This window comes from Podarcis erhardii (assembly GCF_964252035.2).
Source record: "Podarcis erhardii genome assembly, chromosome: 13".
Classification (NCBI taxonomy): Eukaryota; Metazoa; Chordata; class Lepidosauria; order Squamata; family Lacertidae; genus Podarcis; species Podarcis erhardii.
In genome coordinates, this window is record NC_138502.1 from 37326915 (window position 1) to 37350884 (window position 23970).

General features: G+C 42.0%; 1 protein-coding gene and 2 long non-coding RNA genes across 9 annotated transcripts in view; 1 reads left to right on the plus strand and 2 right to left on the minus strand.

Moving 5' to 3' along the window:
* LOC309328314 lies at positions 1–15640 on the plus strand. Its single transcript, XR_014150765.1, has 3 exons — positions 1–120; positions 12033–13284; positions 15545–15640. It is a non-coding gene; the product is annotated as an uncharacterized lncRNA (long non-coding RNA).
* LOC309327998 (vomeronasal type-2 receptor 26-like) overlaps positions 4007–23970 on the minus strand; it is a 26420-nt gene continuing 6456 nt past the window's right edge. Inside the window, exons 2-7 of one of the 7 annotated variants that reach the window (XM_081837764.1) lie at positions 16563–16689; positions 9411–9693; positions 7059–7922; positions 5459–5686; positions 5064–5190; positions 4007–4913 (exon numbers count right to left, since the gene is read on the minus strand). In XM_081837764.1, the coding sequence (XP_081693890.1) occupies positions 4015–4913; positions 5064–5190; positions 5459–5686; positions 7059–7922; positions 9411–9693; positions 16563–16594 (2433 nt within the window). In that variant the 5' untranslated portion in view covers positions 16595–16689 and the 3' untranslated portion in view covers positions 4007–4014. The other 6 variants (XM_081837768.1, XM_081837767.1, XM_081837766.1 and 3 more) reach the window with 6 other exon arrangements.
* On the minus strand, positions 20772–21752 carry LOC309328305. Its single transcript, XR_014150757.1, has 2 exons — positions 21675–21752; positions 20772–21467 (listed from the first exon to the last, which is right to left on the minus strand). It is a non-coding gene; the product is annotated as an uncharacterized lncRNA (long non-coding RNA).

Genomic DNA, 23970 nt, shown 5'->3' on the forward strand with positions numbered 1-23970 from the left:
CAAGAGAGACTTAGTCATGATGAGATTGATAATTACAGCTGTGATGATAACTAGGTCTCTCTACATCAAAAACAACAAAATGAAAAAACACCAGCACATGCTTGTGTTATTTCATCAAAAGTGGTTTCTGTCTATTTATGGGACAACAAAAGAACATGCAAAAATAACTACAAGGAGGAAGAAAAGAAGAGAACGGTGGTCTAGTCTGCTATCAGTGCTGGAAAGCTTTATCTGAACAGTGGAAATGATCAGTCTGACCTCTAAAAATTCCCCCTGAACATCTGTTCATTAATTTATTGACAATTCTACTAAGACTGAAAAATTGTGAAAGAGATTCAGTTATGGCAGATGATTTGTGTAGGTAGCAAGGAAAATTAAGTATAATCAGGGAGAATTTCCTGGATGCCAAGATCCAGGTTTGGGGCAAGTACTCTTTGGTGAGAGAACCCTAGCAGAGATTTCAAATCACAAAATTCAGCAAAGTAAAGTGTGAAAATATGGGTTGTTAGATCTCAAAAAAATATACCCTCATGAGTTCCAAAACTTCCCTCTCCCCTTACCATTGAAAAGGACCACACATCTGGTCAGTGAAAAACTGGTTTACATACAAATTCTTCAAAGGTCAGGTTCATGTGTTTCTCCATACACCAGTCAGAAAACACAGGCAGTAGCACTTAGCTTAGTTACAGCGGTGAAAGCTCCAAATTATTGGTATAGGAGTCCAAGAGAGGCTTCTTAGAGGCATGAGTTCTGAACTTGTAGCAACAGCTAAGACCTTAAATGTTGCGCTTCTTGGGCTGATAGACTGATAGAGAGCAATAGGCCATGTATGTTATGTAATTAGGGTGAGGTAAGCTAGTTTTTGCTGTTTTGGGGACTGCTAAAATTCCAAGAGCACCTTGGTATCTTCCTTAAATGTAATTCTAAGGCAATTCTAAGGGGCGATATATAGATGTAATAAAGAAAAAATGATTAGCAAATACAAAAAGAATGGTTAATTAATGTATTTGAGATATCAAGATGTAAGAGAGAATTAACTTTACAATTGCCCAGATGTATTCAGTATTCATAGTGGGTCATGGAATAAAATAGTCTTTTTGTTTACCAATCTTCTTGTTCCACCATTTTTCAAAGAATGTGAGATAATATTGTATTTTCTAATTAAAAGGACTTTTATTGTACTCATGTTCAAAATGCTTTTTCTCCAAAATATTCATTCAGAACTAAACACTCCCATCTTCTGAACCAAAGCCCATTAGCAATACCACCATTGTTATAAGTAACAACAATGAGGCCAGAGGAACATCACCCAGCTGTGAGATATGAAGGTTGCTCTCCTCAAGACCTTTTCCACCTGGCCTAGGGGGCAAGGCCCAGACTCACCAGCCGTACTGAAGAGGCTCCTCATGAGGCCGGAGGAACATCACCCAGCTATAGTTTTATTGTTTTATTTGTTTTAATATGCTGTACACCACTTTGAGATTTTTATTAAAAATATAAAGCTGTATAGAAATTGAGAGACCAGTTGGTTAAAGGTATACAGGTCGGAGCTAAACAGTATAAACTGAGAGCTTATGCAGATGACTTAATTTTGACATTACAGGAGCCAGAATCTAGTACCAAAAGAGTTCTAGACTTAATTCATGAATTTGGTCAAGTGGCAGGTTTTAAACTGAATAAGTTAAAAACTAAAGTTTTAGAGAAAAATCTAACACCAACTGAAAAAGAAAGGTTTCAGAATGAGACTGGTTTGACTGTGGTTAAGAAAGTGAAATACCTTGGGATTCATATGACAGCAAAAAATGTGAACTTATTTAAAGATAATTACAAAAAATGTTAGACAGAAGTGAAAAAAGATTTAGAAATATGGTCAAACTTGAAGCTTTCCTTGTTGGGCCGAATTGCAGTCATAAAGATGAATGTATTGCCTAGAATGTTGTTTTTGTTTCAAACATTGCAGATTGTGGACAAGATGGACTGTTTCAAGAAGTGGCAGAAAGATATCTCTAGATTTGTCTGGCAGGACAAGAAGCCCAGAATAAAATTTAAGATATTAACTGATGTAAAGGAAAGGGGTGGATTTGCCCTGCCAGACCTCAAACTTTACTACGAATCAGCAGCATTCTGCTGGCTGAAAGATTGGCTGCTTCTTGAGAACACAGACATTTTGGACTTAGAAGGATTTAATAATGCTTTTGGGTGGCATGCATATTTGTGGTACGACAAGGTTAAAGTACATAAAGCATTCAAAAACCATATTGTCAGGAAAGCATTGTTCAATGTTTGGATAAGATACAAAGATTTACTGGAAAATAAAACACCAAGGTGGTTGTCACCAATGGAAGCGAAAGCTTATAAAAGACTCAATATGGAGTCCAAATGGCCAAAATATTGGGAAATTTTGGAACAAGAGGGAGACAAATTGAAACTGCAGAGCTTTGAGAAATTAAAAAATAAAGTGCGAGATTGGCTTCATTATTGTCAGATAATGGAGGCTTATAAATTGGACAAGAAAATTGGATTCCAGGTGGAAAAATCAAAATTAGAAACAGAACTTTTAGAACCTAAAACCAAGATTCTGTCAAAGATGTATAACTTGCTGCTGAAATGGAATACTCAGGATGAAATGGTGAAGTCTGTTATGATTAAGTGGGCACAGGATGTTGGACATAACATTATGTTTGCTGACTGGGAACAGTTATGGACCACCGGTATGAAATTTACGGCATGTAATGCCTTGAGAGAGAATATTATGAAAATGATTTACAGGTTGTACATGACCCCAGTCAAGCTTGCAAAAATTTATCATCTGCCCGATAATAAATGTTGGAAATGTAAAGAGACTGAAGGTACATTCTTTCACCTTTGGTGGACGTGCCCAAGGATTAAGGCTTTCTGGGAAATGATCTATAATGAAATGAAAAAGGTATTTAAATATACCTTTTTGAAGAAACCAGAGGCCTTCTTCTGGGCATGGTCGGTCAATTGGTGTCAAAGAAGGATAGAATTTTTTTTTATGTATGCGACAACAGCAGCAAGAATACTCATCACAAAATATTGGAAGATACAAGATCTACCCACTCTGGAAAAATGGCAGATGAAGATGATTGACTATATGGGACTGGCAGAAATGACCGGCAGAATCCGAGACCAGGGAAAAGAGTCGGCGGAAGAAGATTGGAAGAAGTTTAAAGACTACTTGCAGAAACACTGTAAAATTAAGGAATATTAGAGAGATGATGGAAAGTAACTAAGTGGTTTTCAGCTGTAATGCTTAAGAGATAGAAAATAAGGACTTGAAATAAGTAAGACATAATGGTAAGGATTTGCTGAACAAACAATTTGAATTGGAATATAAGAAAGGGTGGTATGAGGAGGTCTGGAAAGTAAGGTAAAAGAAAATATGTAAATGGAATTCATATGTGTTCTTTTGTTTCTTCTTGTTTTTAAATTGTTTTTAATTTTTGTATTTTTGTATTCCTGTTCTTTTTTCTTCTTTTTTCTTTTTTGTTATAATGTATTAATTTTGAAACTTTAATAAATATTTATTTAAAAAAAAGAAATTGAAAAGTAGCTAAAAAATAAAAAATAAAAAAACAGAAATTGTGTAGCAAATATTGCCTGTAACTACTGAAATCAATGGTACTGATTAATCATGATAGTAGCAGTTCCACTGAAACCTTACTTACTGGAGAATCACATAGAAAAGAATAAGGAGAAGCTTTCTAAGCCTCCCAATATATTGCTTTCTCTTTTTCAGTGTATAATTAACCACCATCTGATGTTCTAGTCAGGCCTTCATACTTTGCAGTACCCATGACAGTTTCTTAGTTTCCAAAACGTTGAAAACAGTTGTGGACCCCTATTTCAGAAAGACCACAGAGGATTTTAAAAGGAATTGCACATAGGACTTGTAACAGATAAAATACAGCATGGTTATACGATGTAGAAAAAGAGAGATTAATTTGCCCATATTCTGATAGAACAAATAAACAGAGATGATAGGTTAATTTGTTATTTCTTCTTTATTAACTTCTCCTTGCAGTTCAAATCAGGCCTTAACACAATGATGTAGCATTTGGGAGCAAAGATGGAGCCCAGTAAGCCAGCACTGGAGGCCAAGATGGAGAAGATCTCCACAGCCACCATGTATTTCCCCTTGGTGCCCAGGTAGACTGGAACAAAGGAGATCCAAACACTACAAAACAACAACATGCTGAAGGTGATGAATTTGGCCTCATTGAACCTGTCAGGCAGTTTCCTGGCAAAAAAGGCCACAACAAAGCTGAAAACGGCCAAAAAGCCCATGTAGCCCAGGACACAGTAAAACAGGGCAACTGACCCTTCGTTGCAGCCTAGAATGATTTCCCTCATCACAGACTGCATGTCAGAATCAGGAAATGGGGGAGAGGTTCCTAACCACACAGCACAAATGCCTGCTTGGATAAGGGAACAAGAAATCACAATAGCGCTTGCCAGTCTTTTCCCCACCCACTTCCTCATTCGGGATCCTGGTTTGGTGGCTACAAAGGCCAGAATCACCGTGATCGTTTTGGCCAGCACACAAGAAACGGTCACTGTGAAAACAAGGCCAAAAGCCATTTGTCGGAGCAGGCAGCTCACTCTTTCTGGAGGGCTGAGGAAGATCAATGGGCAGAGGAAGCAGAGCAGGAGGAAAGTGAGGAGAGTGTAGGTGAGGTCCCGATTGTTTGCTCTGACAATGGGTGTGTCCTGATGTTTAATGAAGATGGCAAGGACTAATATTGTGAGGAGAAAGAGAGAAAGAGCCAACAATGCTAAGCTCATCCCCAGAGGCTCTTTAAAAGACAGGAAGCTGATGGTCTTTGGAATGCATTGTGATTGGTCTCTGTGTGGATAGTGATCTTCGGGGCACCCAACACAGTCATCCATGTCTGGAGAGAAAATAATATATTCAGATTTCAAATGTTCTCCATAGCAACTACAAATGCTACCAGTGTGGAACTCTTAAAGTTAAAATAGAAATATCACAGATGTCTCCTTCATACATTTGAAAAGTACCATCTATATATTGTGTCTCCTACCTTTCTGGGTTGAAATCTTGCCTTGAGGACATGGAGCACAATTATAGCAGCAGAATGGCTCCCCCTCCTTCTTTTCCTTCCTGGAACCAGGAGGGCAACTTGGGTTACATAACGAAATGGGTGAAACCTGCCCATTTAAATAAACACATAAACATTTTAGCACACAGAAATTAGTAGTATTTTCCCCAACCCCCAAGTAGAAATAGGAAGACACTAAAATACTTAAACCAAACTCAGAGCCAAACTACTCATTTTTCTATTCATGCTTTAAAAAAAGTGTGCTCAACCTGACCATCTGGCGAACAAATATCTCAAATGGAGCGCGATCTGTTGGAATGTAATGTTAAAGATAATCTCTTATCCTATCTCTCATGGATGTAGGAATTATGCCTCACCTGGTTAAAGCTCTGGTGCCACACCATTCTGTTGTCATCAATGGAAATCAGCTGGGCTGGGACAGCCTCCCCACCCAGTCTTCCAACCTTGACTCTCATGAAGGAGTTATTTGGAAAAGTGACTATGTTGGCAATATCAAAGCCAGCTTCTACTTCCCTGCTCTCACTGAAAGATACCATTTCTCCAGCAGAGTTGTTAAAGGAGACACTCCTAAGGAAGGGATGGAGCTGCATTGGAGGAAAAATAGGAACTATGAAGTAATGCATATGTCTCTCCTTACTGACACTCAGGATGCCTCCAACGTTCAGTACTGGCAGGGACTGCTATTCAAACAGAATCCACTCATTGGAATTGGTTCGTAAGGCGAGCGTTCCCATAGACAACCAATGATTTCCTTTCTCTCCTATAGGGAAAATCCTAATGCATTCCAGACCAGTTCCAACTGCCTGGATATGTCACATCCCATGGAAGAGAATTGTAGGGTAACCAGCCTCATATAACCATCATGCAGACATCTAATCAACGTATGAAGGGGGTTAATGCCATTGAGTAAGCTGTCCTATCAGGCTTCGTCTATGTCACTTCCCTTCACTTTGGGAGGAAATGGGCAACAAAGCCTTTTGGATTTGGGGAAACTCAGCCTACATGTGAATATCAACCAAAGCCTTTGTTTTGTGAAAGATTTGGAAAGAAAATAAAAGGCCCTCTTGTGACGCAGTTTTTAATCGGGATCCGCCATTACGAGACGATATTGCAAGATTAATAGTCAGAGGAGGAGGCGAGCCATTGCTCTGTTATCATGTTTGTTTTCTAAATTCGATGGCAAATCTTCCCTGGAAAGACTGATTTATGGCGCAACTTGTCTGGGAAAATTAATGAGCAGACCCTTAGATTCTATTTCATCGGAACTGAGAAAGATGGCGCCTGCCGCCCGAGCAGGACTTTTGGATCAGCGTGTGAAGATTTATTGCAAACAAAAGATTTCCCAGCTTTTAAAAAAAGTTAGAGCCTTACAAAGTTCACACAGAAGCATAATAATGCTTACTTTAACTCACCTGTGGAAACAACTCAGAGGCTATTAAGAGAAAAATGATAACAACAAGAAGATCAAAAGATGGGACTGGTGAACACTAAAAGCAGCAGAAATATGAGATGACTGGACCCTTACTGAACTCAAAGCATGGGAATGCCCAACAAAAATTTATAATTTGGCAAAATATTTGGACTTTATGATATGTATTGTTATAATTCAGAATAATGAATGTGATATGATTGGATTGTTAAATGGAAAACTTAATAAAAATTATTTAAAAAAACAAAAAACAAAGAAGCAGCAGAGTGCAGGATTCACACCTACTGCTTAACAACTGGAGGAGCAACTTATCTCTGTATCTGAAGAAGTGTGCATGCACACGAAAGCTCATACCTAGAACTAACTCAGTTGGTCTTTAAGGTGCTACTGGAAGGAATTTTTTTATTTTGTTTTTATCTCTGTACGTTAAGGATCCTAGTCTACAGTCAGCACTTGAAAATTTTCAGTGTACTCTTCTCCATTTCACGGCCCATGTCAAATAACTTGTATGTTATAATAGGCATTACCTGCCAAGGCTGCAGTTTCTGAAGCTTCTGCATCCCTCCTTTCACTACAGCCCTGTATTTGGTCCCGGGCAAGAACATGGCATGTAGAGCGTGTGCTGTGGCATAAACAGCATTATAGATGCTATAGCTGTGGCTTGTTATGCTCATCTCAAAGCCAGACGAAGGGAGATTTTGCAGCTTCTCCTCGCCAGTGCAGGCTCCACTGGCCTGCTCCTCTGTATTGGAGTTTGGAAATAAACAGAGAAATACCTGTGCCCAGAACTGCTTGACAAAGCCATTTCCATTCTCCTCAAAAGGATTTTGTACCTGAAGAAAGGCTTTGAATCCTTGTACCACATTTGAATAAACTGCAAAGGAGAGGGAACCGTGGAAGACTTGCATATCCATGCTCATTTGATAGGTCAATGCTGTGAAATCCACCTGTGCTGTCAGAATCCACACCTTGCCCACAGATATTTCATTAATATTTTCCATTTCACCTAGCACTAGCATTATTCGCAAGCGAACCATAGATGTTGTTCCTCCATAGAAAACAACAACCTTGGCTTCACTTTCCATAATAACATGATAGATTTGGATTAAGTCAGACTGCAAATCATAAAACTCTGCCAAATATGTGATTTTCAGGGTTGTCTCTGAGAAGGCCAAGCAAATGCCTTTCTGGGAGAGCAGAGGTTTCAGGGTCTGAATAAATCTCTCTCCACTGTCATTATCCACTGCGAGCAGCCCAACCCACGTCCAACCAAAGTGCAGAAGTAACTCAACAATCCCAGTGTACTGATGGGCTTCATTGGGCACCATCCTATAGAAGGAAGTAGAATGGCTTTGACCAGGATCTTCTGGAGCAAAGGAACCATAAGTGAGCTAAAGGGAATAAAGAGGCATAATTCATAAATGTTGAAGAAGGACTGTATGTGTATTCAATGCCTGCCTGCCATGGAGACAAGATGAGCCAGTTGCCTCAGGAAGGAGACTCCAGAAAGTTGGGAGGGTGGCCGATTTGGCCTCCATGGAGTGCTGCCCTGCTTTGCTCACCTTTCTTCTCATCTTCTGTCTCCAGTTCATTCTCCTTGCTTTCCTGCCCTGCTGCTGTCCCTCTCCCTAATTTTCCTTCTCCATTTCATCCCCTTTGTTTCATCACATTTCACCTCCGCATTTTATGACGTCCTGCCTTCCCCTCCTTTCCAAGCCTCTATTGTACTACAGACGCACAGAATCACACACAAATGCCAGAACGTGTGCACAGCTGCCTCCTGACAGGCAGGCTTCCAGATTTGCAAAAGAGCACCTTAAGTCTCCAGCCAGTAAGCCACAGGTAAAGTTGGAAGAAATGTCAATTTGGATTGGATTGATCTTTATTACGGCCATTGGCCCGTCACACGACAGTTTACCATACCACCATAATGTCAATTTGCAGAATGGAATGTGGAGGTGTTTTTTTTTTTGTTTTTTTTTGAGGAGTTGGAGTAAGGAAGCCAGGTGCGATGAGCTGTCTCCCATAAGCACAGTACCTTCTCAGTCAGGATTGCGGCAAGCAGGACTGGGGTGGGGGGTGGGGGTGGTGTTTCCTGAGCCCCAACCGTGGATAAGTTACAGCCTTATGTAACTAGCATGTTTAGCTCTAGTTAATGCATGAGGGTGTAAAGGCCCTAGAGTAGTAAGCTGCTGTTGCCAATCTTGTGTAGGTCTTGCCTCCTTCACCTCCGGTGAAAGAGGGGACCTTTCTGCCAACACATGAGCCCAAGTGCAACGTTTGTTGGCCAATCCAGACCATTCTCTGCATGCCTCAGTAGAAGTTCTGTACAGGACCATTTCCAAACATAAAGAGAAAGTCACCTATTGAAAATCCTAGTATTGACCTTTAAAAGCTCATCTATCTAGAGGGCCACCTTCTCCCATACCACCCACACTTCTTGGTTTATTGAGTGAGGCCAGGTCACACCTAATACATTCTGCTGCCTGAGATAGAAACCAACCGGTCCTGCCACTGAATCCTCCTTCAAGATACCAATAGGACCACATCAGTCCCACTGCACTTGGGACACCAGACTAGTTAGAGAAGTCAGGGGACGCACTGCTCAGACCAAGAGCAGAGAGAAAAGGCAAGTGTGTTTAAGAAGATGAGAGAAGGCTGCTGATCTAGAGCAGACATGTTAAAAGGCTGCTGACTATTACTCACTACTCACTACTATTTACTTTGTGCTAAACAGGTTATTTAATTTGCAAAGCCCACAGGAAACATGTTTTGTGAAGAGCAGGACCACCCTCCTTTTTCAGCCACAACTCTACAAACGTTTTTGAATAGAAAAGATCATGGTGATTGAGTGTGAAGAGTCCAAGGCAGTATCTTACCTGGGGAATCTTGTAGATGCTCAATATGTCTGCCATGTAGAGGGAGGTATCAAAGTCCAGTCCCCCAATAACTGCCACCAGGTTTTTCTGGGTGTCGCACTTGTAGTTGGGTATTAGTGTGGAGGGAAGATTCAGAGCAGCCTGATAGGTCATCCTTTCATTGAAGTAACTTTCATAGATGTGGAATCCCAAGGTGATATTTGGAAAGATCTTGGGGTTCTCATTGATCTCCTTGACAGCAAATATCAAGGCCAGAATATGCTGGTAGTTCTTTGGCACAACACTGCAATGAGAATTTCATGTTATATTTTTAAATATATGCTATGCAATTTAAAAGAGGGGGGTGGAGGCTTGACAATTCTTCAGCATTTTAGTTTAAATAGTGTCCTATTATATATGCCAAGGAGTTTCCCCTGAAGGAATACATCTCACTTTTATACTTGTAGCTCACTTTTATTAATTCAGTGGTACCTCAGGTTACAGACACCTCAGGTTACAGACGCTTCAGTTTAAAGTCTCCGCTAACCCAGAAATAGTACCTCGGATTAAGAACTTTGCTTCAGGATGAGAACAGAAATCATGTGGCAGCGGCACAGTGGCGGCAGAAGGTCCCATAAGCTAAAGTGGTAGCTCAGGTTACAAACAGTTTCAGGTTAAGAACAGACTTCCAGAATGAATTAAGTTCTTAACCCAAGGTACCACTGTATATGCATTTTTACGGAAACTTTACATCCGTATAGGCATTTTTGCATACATGACTTGGCTAGAAGATTGCACTGCAAAATCTGGAGGAATATAAATTTCAAATGAAGGCTCTGTTTTGGTTTAGATACCTTTTTAGAGCAAGCAAATTTTGGTAGGTTCATATTTAAATGTCAACTGATTTGTAAGAACTGAGCAGCCTCCTACTTTAAAGTAGACACCAGCTCACTTGTTCTGATCTTCAACACAAAATATAGCTTAATATTTAAGCCTCAGCTGTCCACTTTCACCTCAGCTTTCTTTGGTTTTTCCCTCACACCTCCCTCCTTACAGTTAACTGCCATTTCCCAACTGCCCCAACTGACAGTTAACTGCCATTTCTTGGCTGATCAGAACCTTCAGCCAATTAGTCTGTTGTTGCCCGGGCCAATTGGAATAAATGTTCCTGATCCAGCCCTGTCTATAAATGAAATTCCCTCTCTTCCCCTGTCACCAGTCCTCTGTTATCGAACAAGCCTGCACCATAGTGACAGCACAAGGCTACAGACATTGACAGTCACACAGAGACATCAACAGAAGCCTTAAAATATTTTGAAACCATGAAGCTGATTAATAATAATAATAATAATAATAATAATAATAATAATAATAATATACCCCGTTCATTCGAAGATCTAACATGATAAAAATAAAGTGTACAGACTGCCCTTTGGGCTTAGACATTTAGAAATCGGTTATTTACAGGTACTGATCTGATCCTACAAAAAAGTTGTATAGAAATGCAGAGAAGTAGGTAGCCAGGCTTAATGGCGTAGTTCTCATCATAGTCAAACCTTTGACACATTTTAAACTGGGAGGGTCATATAAGACTAGCCTGACTTGGATGAGAACATCTGAAGGAGAATTTCACCTCAAAGGAGAGGTGAGCTTTTAAGACCCTTCACCCCAAACTTTCAGAGGTGAACTTCAATATTCAGAACAGAGAAGGGCTTTCCATCTTAAACTAGGTAAGTTTAAGTTGTGGCTCCTCTTGTGAAACTCTTCTTGGAAGAAATTTGGTGGGGTGTGGGGAGGAGAGAACACATGAATGAAAGAAAGACTCTCTCATCTCACTGACTACACATTCAGATCTCCATTTCCCACCTTCCAAGCCAACTCTTCAGCTCTGAAATGGTCCCCCCTCCCCGACACCTCTGCCTGGAAGGAAATCCCTCCAAAATCAGTGGAACATGCTTCTCAGTAAGCCTGGTTAGCGCTGGGGAATGTTTCCGTATCACCTGATTACTTGATACATGAAGTATTTACAAGGTATTAAGAAGCTGATGGGTGGTTAGCCTTTCTGTGAAGTCTACTTTGTCAAAAGAGGTAAAGAGGTGAGAAGCAAGTCCGCCAATAATAAGATCACCAGGTTGGTAGTATTCATGTGGAATTCTGGACAGATCATGGATGGTGAGACATGTATGTTTGCACACCATATGAGGCAGATGAAAGAGAAGGGGCACAATAAACAGCAACATACTGAGGCAAATATTCTTTCTCATCTGACACCCTCATTTCCATCTGGAAATGAACCTTAGCTTCAGAACCACGCTCAGTACAATACTCTGCCTTGACAGGAACAGCAACTCCCTACCAATTCACAGATTAAAATCCAATTTTACACCTCAACAAAGAGAAAAGCAGAAATCCTCCCTCTTCCTCTTCCCTCTCCCTTGCTTAGAATGGCAGGAAGGTGTTTTATGCCCATGTTTAGACTCTGGCTAATATTGTCTGGAAATCTATGGAGACATTATTCAAGAGAGACTTAGTCATGGCGAGATTGATAATTACAGCTGTGATGATAACTAGGTCTCTCTACATCAAGAACAACAAAATGACCAGAGAAAACACCAGTACATGCTTGTGTTATTTCATCAAAAGTGGTTTCTGTCTGTTTATGGGACAACAAAAGAGCATGCAAAAATAACTACAAGGATGAAGAAAAGAACAGTGGTCCAGTATGCTATCAGTGCTGAAAAGCTTCATCTGAACAGGGGAAATGATCAGTCTGACCTCCAAATTCCCCCTGAACATCTGTTCATTAATTTACTGACAATAATACCAAAACTTTAAAATTGTGAAAGGGGTTGAGTTATGAGAGATGATTTGTGTAGGTTGCAAGGGAAATTAAGTATAAAAAGGGAGAATCCCCTGGATGCCAAGATCCAGGTTTGGGGCAAGTGCTCTTTGGTGAGAGAACCCCAGCAGATATTTCAAATCACAAAATATTCAGCAAAGTAAGGCGTGGAAATATAGGTTATTAGATCTTAAAAATATACTCCCATGAGTTCCAAAACTTCCCTCTCCTCTTACCATTGAAAAGGACCACACATCTGGTCAGTGAAAACTGGCTTACTTACAAACGCTTCAAAGGTCAGGTTCATGTGTTTCTCCATACATCAGTCAGAAAACACAGGCAGTAGCACTTGGCTTAGTTACAGTGGTGAAAGCTCCAAATTATTGGTATAGGAGTCCAAGAGAGCCATGGTTTCTGAGCTTGTAGCAACCAGCTAAGTCCTTAAATGTTGCGCTTCTTGGGTAGACTGATAGAGAGCAATAGGCCATATATTTCCGGATAAAGCCTGCTGGTGGGGCCTATGATTCTAAAGGTTGTAATTAGGGTGAGGTAAGCTAGTTTTTGCTGTTTTGGGGCCCTGCTCAAATTCCAAGAGTGTCTTGGTATCTTCCTTAAATGTAATTTTAAGGTAAAATGGTTCTGTTTGGTCCTGCAGTCTCTCAATAACGTATTTGCTTCTATCTGCTGCTTTCACTTCTTATTGTAGGATTTCATCTGAATGTGGTATGTAGGGCTGCTGTCAGGGCTTATTTTCCCAAAGGACCCAGCTCATCTTTCCAGACAACATAACCCTCAACTTATCTAACTCTGACAGGTATAACTCATCTCTTTTACTTGTTTGCCCATGGAGGACCATAGGCTGGGCCCCTATGATTAAACTAGAACTAGAAAACTCCACTCCTTCCTGATATGCTAGCATCTCTCTCGTCTCCTTTACATGTCCTGCAGCATTGGGAAATTAACTCTGAGAAGGTGTTCAGAAACCACACATTCTTTGCAAGTTCTGTGTGAGTGTCTGGAGGCGGTTGGAGGATGGATTGCAGCTAACAGATTGAGGTTGAATCCTGACAATACAGAAGTATTGTTTCTGGGGGAAAGGGGGTGGGCTGGTGTGGAGGGCTCCCTGGTCCAGAATGAGGTAACTGTGCCCCTGAAGGACCAGGTGTGCAACCTGGGAGTCATTTTGGACTCACAGCTGTCCATGGAGGCTCAGGTCAATTCTGTGTCCTGGGCAGCTGTCAACCAGCTCCATCTCATACACAGGCTGAGACCCTACCTGTCCTTGGACTGTCTTGCCAGAGTGGTGCATGCTCTGGTTATCTCCTGCTTGGACTACTGCAAGCAGGAGGGGCTCTGTGCAGGGCTATCTTTGAAAGTGACCCAGAAACTACAACTAATTCAGAATGCGGCACTTAGACTGGTGATTGGGAGAGGCCGCCGAGACTACATAACACCCATCCTGAAAGACCTACATTGGCTCCCAATAATTTTCTGGGCACAATTCAAAGTGTTGGTGCTGACCTTTAAAGCCCTAAATGGCCTCGGCCCAGTATACCTGAAGGAGCATCTCCACCCCCATTGTTCAGCCCAGACATTGAGGTCCAGCGCCGAGGGTCTTCTGGTCGTTCCTTCACTGTGAGAACTGAGGTTACAGGGAAGCAGGCAGAGGGCCTTCTTGGTAGAACGCCCTCCCATCAGATGTCAAAGATATAAACAACTATCAGACTTTTAGTAGACATCTGAAGGCAGCTCTGTTTAGAGAAGCTTTTAATATTTGATGAATCATTGTATTTTAATATTGTGCTGGCAGCTGCCCAGAATGGCTGGGGGAAAACAGCCAGATGAGTGGGGTATAAATAATAAATTATTATTATATTATTATTATAATAAGCAGAAGCAGCTATTTGTGCTCCTAACAGAAAAACACCTCAGATATGGAAACATATAGACTGTGTGCTGGTTCAGGGGGGAGGTTACCGTGGGGCGAGGTCTAGGACCTGAGTTGAGGGTCATCAGACAGTCCTCCTCGGGCGAAGCGGGGTCCACAGCGGGAAGCCAGGAAAGGACAGGAACTCTGGGGAAAACAGGACTCGATGCTGGCCGAAACAGCTCATCAATGATGTTGCTCCTGCAACCTGGGACCGGGTTGACTGGCCTTTATCTTCTCTGAGGCCAGGGGCAGCCCCGGCCCCTAGGAGACCCGCCTCTCCTGGCCTTAAGGCGAGCACTCCTCCTGGGAGAAACCAGTTCCCTTTGCCTCTCTGCCCTGAGCCTCTGCAGTTCAGGAGAGGCTGAAGGGTTACTGGGCCCAGGGGGAGACTCACCTGTAGGCACTGAGTCCTCAACCACCTCTGGAGCCAGAGTGGATTCACCTGGTGCCTGCTCCTGAGGATCCGGCACAAGTGCAGGCACTTCGGAATCAAGGCCCTGCCCCAGTTCAGCCGGCCCTGGAGGCAGCGACACCTGTGCAGGCTGGGATTCCTCCGGTTCACCCTCTGAATCAGATTCCCAGGCCATCACAGACTGCCCAAAAAAAATGTGAATATGTGAAACAAAGAACTATTTGGAGGGGTGGTATATAGATGTAATAAAGAAAAAACGATGAGCAAATAAAAAAGGAATGGTTAATTAACGTATTTGAGATATCAAGATGTAAGAGAGAATTAACTTTACGATTGCCCAGATGTATTCAGTATTCATAGTGGGTTATGGACTAAAATGGTCTTTTTATTTACCAAATTTCTTGTTCCACCATTTTCCAAAGAATGTGTGATAATATTGTATTTTCTAATTAAAAGGATTTTTATCGCACTCATGTTCAAAACGGTTTTTCTTCAAAATATTCATTCAGAACCAACCAGTCCCATGTTCTGAACCAAAGCCCTTTAGCAATACCACCCTTGTTATAAGTAAGACCAATGAGGCCGGAGGAACATCACCCAGCTATTGCATTATTGTTTTATTTGTTTTGATATGTTGTACACCACTTTGAGATTTTTATTAAAAATATAAAGTGGTATAGAAATTGAAAAGTAAAGAAATAATAAAAAAAAAATCCAGAAATTGTGTAGCAAATATTGCCTGTAACTACTGAAATCAATGCTACTGATTAATCCTGACGGTAGCAGTTCCACTGAAACCGTACTTACTGGAGAATCACATAGGAATTGTAAGAGATAAAATACAACATGGTTATACAATGTAGAAAAAGAGAGATTAATTTGCCCATCTATCAGAACAAAAAACATCTATCAGAACAAAAAACAGAGATGTTAGGTTAATTTGTTATTTCTTCTTTATTAACATCTCCTTGCAGTTCAAATCAGGCCTTAACACAATGATGTAGCATTTGGGAGCAAAGATGGAGCCCAGTAAGGCAGCACTGGAGGCCAAGATGGAGAAGATCTCCACAGCCACCATATATTTCCCCTTGGTGCTCAGGTAGACCGGAACAAAGGAGACCCAAACACTACAAAAGAGCAACATGCTGAAGGTGATGAATTTGGCCTCATTAAAGCTGTCAGGCAGTTTCCTGGCAAAAAAGGCCACAACAAAGCTGATAATGGCCAAAAAGCCCATGTAGCCCAGGACACAGTAAAACAGGGCAACTGACCCTTCGTTGCAGCCTAGAATGATTTCCCTCATCATTGAGTGCATGTCAGAATCAGGGAATGGGGGAGAGGTTCCTAACCATACAGTGCAAATGCCTGCTTGGATAAGGGAACAAGAAAACACAATGATGCTTGCCAGTCTTTTCCCCACCCACTTCCTCATTCGGGATCCTGGTTTTGTGGCCACAAAGGCCAGAACCACCGTGATCGTTTTGGCCAGCACACAAGAAACTGTCACTGTGAAAACAAGGCCAAAAGCCATTTGTCGGAACAGGCAGCTCACTCTTTCTGGAGGGCTGAGGAAGATCAATGGGCAAAGAAAGCAGAGCAGGAGGAAAGTGAGGAGAGTGTAGGAGAGGTCCCGATTGTTTGCTCTGACAAGTGGTGTGTCTTGGTGTTTAATGAAGATGGCAAGGACTAATATTGTGAGGAGAGATAGAGAAAGAGCCAACAATGCTAAGATCATCCCCAGAGGCTCTTTAAAAGACAGGAAGCTGATGGTCTTTGAAATGCATTGTGATTGGTTCCTGTGTGGATAGTGGTCTTCAGAGCATGCAACACAGTCATCCATATCTGGAGAGAAAATAATATATTCAGATTTCAAATGTTCTGGATAGCAACTACAAATGCTACCGGTGTGGAACTCTTAAGGTTAAAATAGAAATATCACAGATGTTTCCTTTATACATTTGAAAAGTACCATGTATATATTGTGTCCCCTACCTTTCTGTGATGAAATCTTGCCTTGAGGACATGGAGCACAATTATAGCAGCAGAATGGCTCCCCCTCCTTCTTTTCTTTCCTGGAACCAGGAGGGCAACTTGGGTTACATAACGAAATGGGTGAAACCTGCCCATTTAAATAAACACACAAACATTTTAGCACACAGAAATTAGTAGTATTTCAACCAACCCCCAACTAGAAATGGGAAGACGCTAAAATACTTATTCCAAACTCAGAGCCAAACTACTCATTTTTCTATTCATGCTTTAAAAAAAGTGTACTCAACTTGACCATCTGGCGAACAAATATCTCAAATGGAGCGTGATCTGTTGGAATGTAATGTTAAATATATTCTCTTTTCCTATCTCTCAATGTTAAAGATATTCTCTTTTCCTCTCTCTCATGGATGTAGGAATTATGCCTCACCTTTTGAAAGCTTTGGTGCCACACCATTCTGTTGTCATCAATGGAAATCAGCTGGCCTGGGACAGCCTCTCCACCCAGTCTTCCAACCTTGACTCTCATGAAGGAGTTATTTGGAAAAGTGACTATGTTGGCAATATCAAAGCCAGCTTCTACTTCCCTGCTCTCACTGAAAGATACCGTTTCTCCAGCAGAATTGTTAAAGGAGACACTCCTAAGGAAGGGATGGAGCTGCATTGGAGGAAAAATAGGAACTATGAAGTAATGCATATGTCTCTCCTTACTGACACTCAGGATGCCTCCAGCATTCAGTACTGGCAGGGACTCCTATGCAAGCAGAATCCACTCATTGGAAATGGTACGTAAGGCGAACATTCACAGAAAGAGCCAATGATTTCCTTTCTCTCCCATAGGGAAAATCCTAATGCATTCCCGACCAAGAAGAAACGAGGAAAAAATCCATGGATTTCAGTTCCCACCTCTTGGATATCTCCCACCCCATGGACGAGAATTGTAGGGTAACCGCCTCATATAACCATCATGCAGACATCTAATCAACACATGAAGGGGGTTAATGCCATGGAGCAAGCTGTCCTATCAGGCTTCGTCTATGTCACTTCCCTTCACTTTGGGAGGAAATGGGCAACAAAACCTTTTGGTTTGGGGAAACTCAGCCTACATGTGAATTCTCTGAGCTGCTCTCACCTTCTCCTCTCATTGTAGGCTTGGATCCTCCCCTCAACTTGTTTACAAAGAAACTGCTTGTAAAGGAGCAGGACAGAGCAAAATCATATCCTGCTTCACTTACAGTTTCTCTACAAACATAGATACCTACTAACAAAGAAGCAGCACAGGGGGGCCACCAGGGGGCGCATTGGAAGATGGCCGACAATAACATCTCTCCGACCCACACGAGGTAATTAAGAGGCTGTTATGGGAGTATGCAGTCTACCTAACCCCCCAAGTGAATGGGGGGTACTGCCTTGCCTGCTGTGTCCATAATTCACCCCCGGATTCGAAAGAAGGAGGTGAGGGCACTAGGCACAAAGCCCTTGGGTGGAGTCGGCTCTCCCAGACACTGTCTCTGAATCGCGCACTGGTTTGCATCAGCTCGAAATATTTAATTGGAATAGAAGCAAATGCACATACTTCAAGTGAAGATCGGGAGTAATGACTGCTGATTAATGGGATCTCTGTGATGTGGAGCGATGGGTTGGACAATAAATCAAGTGAAGACTCATCATTAAAGATCGGTATGTCGGAGCGAAACAGAAAGGGGGGAGGAGAAGCTTTTCTTTTCTTTTTGTCTTATGTGAGTACCCAATAACCCCCCCCCCCCCGAGAGAAAGAATCATTGCAAATTACTAATCACAAGCAGGAGATTAAGAACTGTGTGGAAATGAATTACTGATCAAAGAGAGGACTGGTGGGAACATTGGATGGAAAGAAAGCTTTATGATGCAGTTACAAATGGAGATTCGTTAAGACAGGCCTGCCCACAGGAGGACGAGGGGGAGGAGGACCATGGTCATTGGAATGTGAATGTATGGTTATCGGAATGTGAATTTGACCTGGCAGGGCCCTCTTAGATACAGATTGGCAAGCCTGTGGAAATCAATGGACAGATTGTGGGAATGTTCTTTGCGGAGGTGTGGAAATGGCGTCTGTCCTTTATGTGATATGGCTCTTGGAGAGTGTAAAATCCACACAGGATATGTTTGTTTTCAACCCGCTTGTGAAGATTATCAGAGATCATAAAGAAAGGAATATATGATAACAACAAGAAGATGAGGAAAATAACAAAGAGACTATCTGGACAGAACTGGACAGAACTGTGTAATTAAAGCAGCAACAAGAGTGATGTTTGGATCCCTTTCGGAGCTGAAAGTATGGGTACCCCCAACAAAAATTTAAAAATTTGGCTATATAATTTGGAATTAATGTGATTTGATTGGCCTGTTAATAAAAATTAATTAAAACAACAACAACAAAGAAGCAGCACAGTGCAGGATTCGCAGCAACTGCTTAACAGCTGGAGGAGCAGCTTATCTGCATACGTTAAGCGGAGGATCCTAGTTTACAGTCAGTACTTGAAAATTTTCAGTGTAGTCTTCTACATTTCGATATGATACGATAATCTTTATTGTCATTGTCCCATACAGAACAATGAAACTTAAAATCTACATCAGACATTCAGAAACCAACAAGCCAGCTATCCCAGCCTGGTTAGCTCCCTAAAAACTCTGATACCCCATAAATAAATACAATAGACTCCCATAGAGACTAACTTACACTGTGTTTAAAACCAAAATCACAATTGAATAAAAACTGTTTCTCAGGTGGCTAGTCCTAGTCTTTATAACCCTGTACCTTCTTCTGGAAGGCAAAAGCTGAAAGAGATCACTTCACTGTCCATGTCAAATAACTTGTATGTTATAATAGGCATTACCTGCCAAGGCTGCAGTTTCTGAAGCTCCTGCATCCCTCCTTCCACCGCTGCCCTGTATTTGGCCCCAGGCAAGAACATGGCATGTAGAGCATGTGCTGTGGCATAAACAGCATTATAGATGCTATAGCTGTGGCTTGTTATGCTCATCTCAAAGCCAGACGAAGGGAGATTCTCCAGCTTCTCCTCTCCAGTGCAGGTTCCACTGGCCTGCTCCTCTGTGTTGGGGTTTGGAAATAAACAGAGAAATACCTGTGCCCAGAACTGCTTGACAAAGCCATTTCCATTCTCCTCAAAAGGATTTTGTACCTCAAGAAAGGCTTTGAATCCTTGTACCACATTTGAATAAACTGCAAAGGAGAGGGAACCGTGGAAGACATGCATATCCCAACTCATTTGGTAGGTCAATGTTGTGAAATCCACCTGTGCTGTCAGAATCCACACCTTGCCCACAGATGTTTCGTTAATATTTTCCATTTCACCTTGCACTAGCATTATTCGCAAGCGAATCATGGGCGTTGTTCCTCCATAGAAAACAACAACCTTGGCTTCACTTTCCATAATAACATGATAGATTCCCATAATAACATCGGAATACATGACACAAAGCTCTGCCAAATATGTGGTTTTCAGGGTTGTCTCTGAGAAGGCCAAGCAAATGCCTTTCTGGGAGAGCAGAGGTTTCAGGGTCTGAATAAATCTCTCTCCACTGTCATTATCCACAGCGAGCAACCCAACCCACGTCCATCCAAAATGCAGAAGTAACTCAACAATCCCAGTGTACTGATGGGCTTCATTGGGCACCATCCTATAGAAGGAAGTGGATTGGCTTTGACCAGGATCTTCTGAAGCAAAGGAACCATAAGTGAGCTAAAGGGAATAAAGAGGCATAATTCATAAATGTTGAAGAAGGACTGTATGTGTATTCAGGGCCTGCCTGCCATGGAGACAAGATGAGCCAGTTGCCTCAGGAAGGAGACTCCAGAAAGTTTGGGGGGTGGCCGATTTGGCCTCCATGGAGTGCTGCCCTGCTTTGCTCTCCTTTCTCCTCATCTTCTGTCTCCAGGTCAATCTCCTTGCTTTCCTGAGCTGCTGCTGTCCCTCTCCCTAATTTTCCTTCTCCATTTCATCCCCTTTGTTTCATCACAACATTTCACCTCCTCATTTTATGACGTCCCACCTTCCCTTCCTTTCCAAACCTCTATTGTACCACAGACACACAGAATCACACACAAATGCCAGAATGTGTGCACAGCTGCCTCCTGACAGGCAAGTCTCCAGCCAGTAAGCCACAGGCAAAGTTGGAAGAAATGTCAATTTGCAGAATGGAATGTGGAGGTGTTGTTTTTGAGGAGTTGGAGTAAGGAAGCGAAGTGATATGAGCTGTCTCCCACAAACACAGTACCTTCTCAGTCAGGAGGGCGGAAAGCAGGGCTGGGGTGGGGGTGGTGTTTCCTGAGCCCCAACTGTGGATAAGTTGCAGCCTTATATAACTAGGATGTTTAGCTCTAGTTAATGCATGAGGGTGTGAAGACCATAGAGTAGTAAGCTGCTGTTGCCAATCTTGTGTAGGTCATGCCTCCTTCACCTCCGGTGAAAAGAGGGCACCTTTCTGCCAACACATGAGCCAAAGTGCGAGGTATGTTGGCCAATCCAGACCATTCCCTGCATGCCTCAGTAGAAGTTCTGTACTCTGGAAGGAAAAGCTACTGATCTTTGTTTCTAACTGGCCCAGGAAACAGGACCATTTCCAAACATAAAGAGAAAGTCACCTATTGAAAATTCTAGTATTGACCTTTGAAAGCTCTAATTTGTCTGAACCTCATATATCTAGAGGGCCACCTTCTCCCACACCACCCACACTTCTTGGTTTATTGGGTGAGGCCAGGTCACACCTAATACATTCTGCTGCCTGAGATAGAAACCAGCTGGTCCTGCCATTGAATCCTCCTTCAATATACCAATAGGACCACATCATCTACTGCACTTGGGACACCAGATTAGTTTGAGGAGTCAGGGGAGGCAGTGCTCGGACCTAGAGCAGAGAGAAAAGGCAAGTGTGCTTAAGAAGGAGAAATAGGACTGCCCACCTAGAGCAGACATCTTTAATTGCAAAGCCCACAGGAAACACATTTTGTGAAGAGCAGGACCACCCTCCTTTTTTAGTCACAATTCTACAAAACGTTTTTGGATAGAAAAGATCATGGTGATTGAGTGTGAAGAGTCCAAGGCAGTATCTTACCTGGGGAATCTTGTAGATGCTCAATATGTCTGCCATGTAAAGGGAGGTATCAAAGTCCAGTCCCCCAATAACTGCCACCAGGTGTTTCTGGGTGTTGCACTTGTAGTTGGGTATAAATGTGGAGGGAAGGTTCAGAGCAGCCCGATAGGTCATCCTTTCATTGAAGTAACTGTCATAGATGTGGAATCCTAAGGTGATATTAGGTAAGATCTTGGGGTTCTCATTGATCTCTTTGACAGCAAATATCAAGGCCAGAATGTGCTGGTAGTTCTTTGGCACAACACTGCAACGAGAATTTCATGCTATATTTTTAAAATATAGGCTATACAATTTAAAAGAGGGGGGGGAGGCTTGACAATTCTTCAGCATTTTAGTTGAAATTGTGTCCTAGTATATATGCAAAGGCGTTTCCCCTGAAGGAATACATTGTATTCCACTTTTATACTTGTAGCTCACTTTTATTAATACAGTGGTACCTCAGGTTACAGACGCTTAACTGCCATTTCTTGGCTGATCAGAACCTTCAGCCAGTTAGTCTGTTGTTGCCCAGGCCAGTTGGAATGAATGGACCTAGTCCAGCCCCTGTCTATAAATGAAATTCCCTCTCTTCTCCTGTCACCAGTCCTCTGTCATCGAACAAGCCTGCACCATAGTGACAGCAGAAGGCTATAGACATTGACAGTCACAAAGAGACATCAACAGAAGCCATAAAATATTTTGAAACCACAAAGCTGATTAATAATAATAATATATCTCACAAGATAAAAATAAAGTGTAAGGGCTGCCCTTTGGGCTTAGATATACACAAATTCTTTATTTACAGGTTTGCTCTGATCCCAGAACAAAAGGTGTATTGAAATGCAGAGAAGCAGGTAGCCAGGCTTAATGGAGTTATTCTCATCATATTCAAACCTGTGACACATTTTAAACTGGGAGGGTCATATAAGAATGGCCTGACTTGGATGAGAATTTCACATCAAAGGAGAGGTGAGCTTTTAAGACAATTCACCCCAAACTTTCAGAGCATAAGTTCAATATTCAGAACAGAGAAGGGCTTTCCATCTTAAACTAGGTAAGTTTAAGTTGTGGCTCCTCTTGTGAAACCCTTCTTGGAAGAAATTTGGTGGGATGTGGGGAGGAGAGAACACATGAATGAAAGAAAGACTTTGTCATCTCACTGACTACACATTCAGATCTCTATTTCCCTCCTTCCAAGCCAACTCTTCAGCTCTGAAATGGTCCCCCCCCCCCCCCGCGACACCTCTGCTTGGAAGGAAATCCCTCTAAAATCAGTGGAACTTGTTTCTGAGTAAGCCTGGTCAGAGGTGGGGGATGTTTTGTGACATCTGATTACGTGTCATATGAAGTCTTTACAAGGTATTAAGAAGTTGACTGGTTGTTAGCCTTTCCTTGAAGTCTTCTTTGTCAGAAGCAGTAAGGAGGTGGGAAGCAAGTCCGCCAATAATAAGATCACCAGGTTGGTAGTATTCATGTGGAATTCTGGACAGATCATGGATGGTGCAACGTGTATGTTTGCACACCATATGTGGCAGATGAAAAAGAATGGGCACAACAAACAGCAACATACTGAGGCAAATATTCTTTCTCATCTGACACCCTTATTTCCAGCTGGAAAATGAACCTTAGCCTCAATAACCACGCTCAGTACAATATTCTGCCTTGACAGGAACAGCACTTCCCTACCAATTCACAGATTAAAATCCTATTTTACATCTCAAAAAAGAGAAAAGCAGAAATCCTTCCTCTGCCTCTGACTTCTCCCTTGCTTAGAATAGCAGGAAGGGGTTTTATGCCCATGTTTAGACTCTGGCTGGTATTGTCTGGAAATCTATGGAGACATTATTCAAGAGAGACTTAGTCATGGCGAGATTGATAATTACAGCTGTGATGATAACTAGGTCTCTCTACATCAAGAACAACAAAATGACCAGAAAAAACACCAGCACATGCTTGTGTTATTTCATCAAAAGTGGTTTCTGTCTGTTTATGGGACAACAAAAGAGCATGCAAAAATAACTACAAGGATGAAGAAAAGAACAGTGGTCCAGTCTGCTATCAGTGCTGAAAAGCTACATCTGAACAGTGGAAATGGTCACTCTGACCTCCAAAATTCCCCCCCTGAACATCTGTTCATTAATTTACTGGCAATTCTACTAAGACTGAAAAATTGTGAAAGAGATTGAGTTATGGCAGATGATTTGTGTAGGTTGCAAGGAAAATTAAGTATAAAAAAGGAGAATTCCCTGGATGCCAAGATCCAGGTTTGGGGCAAGTG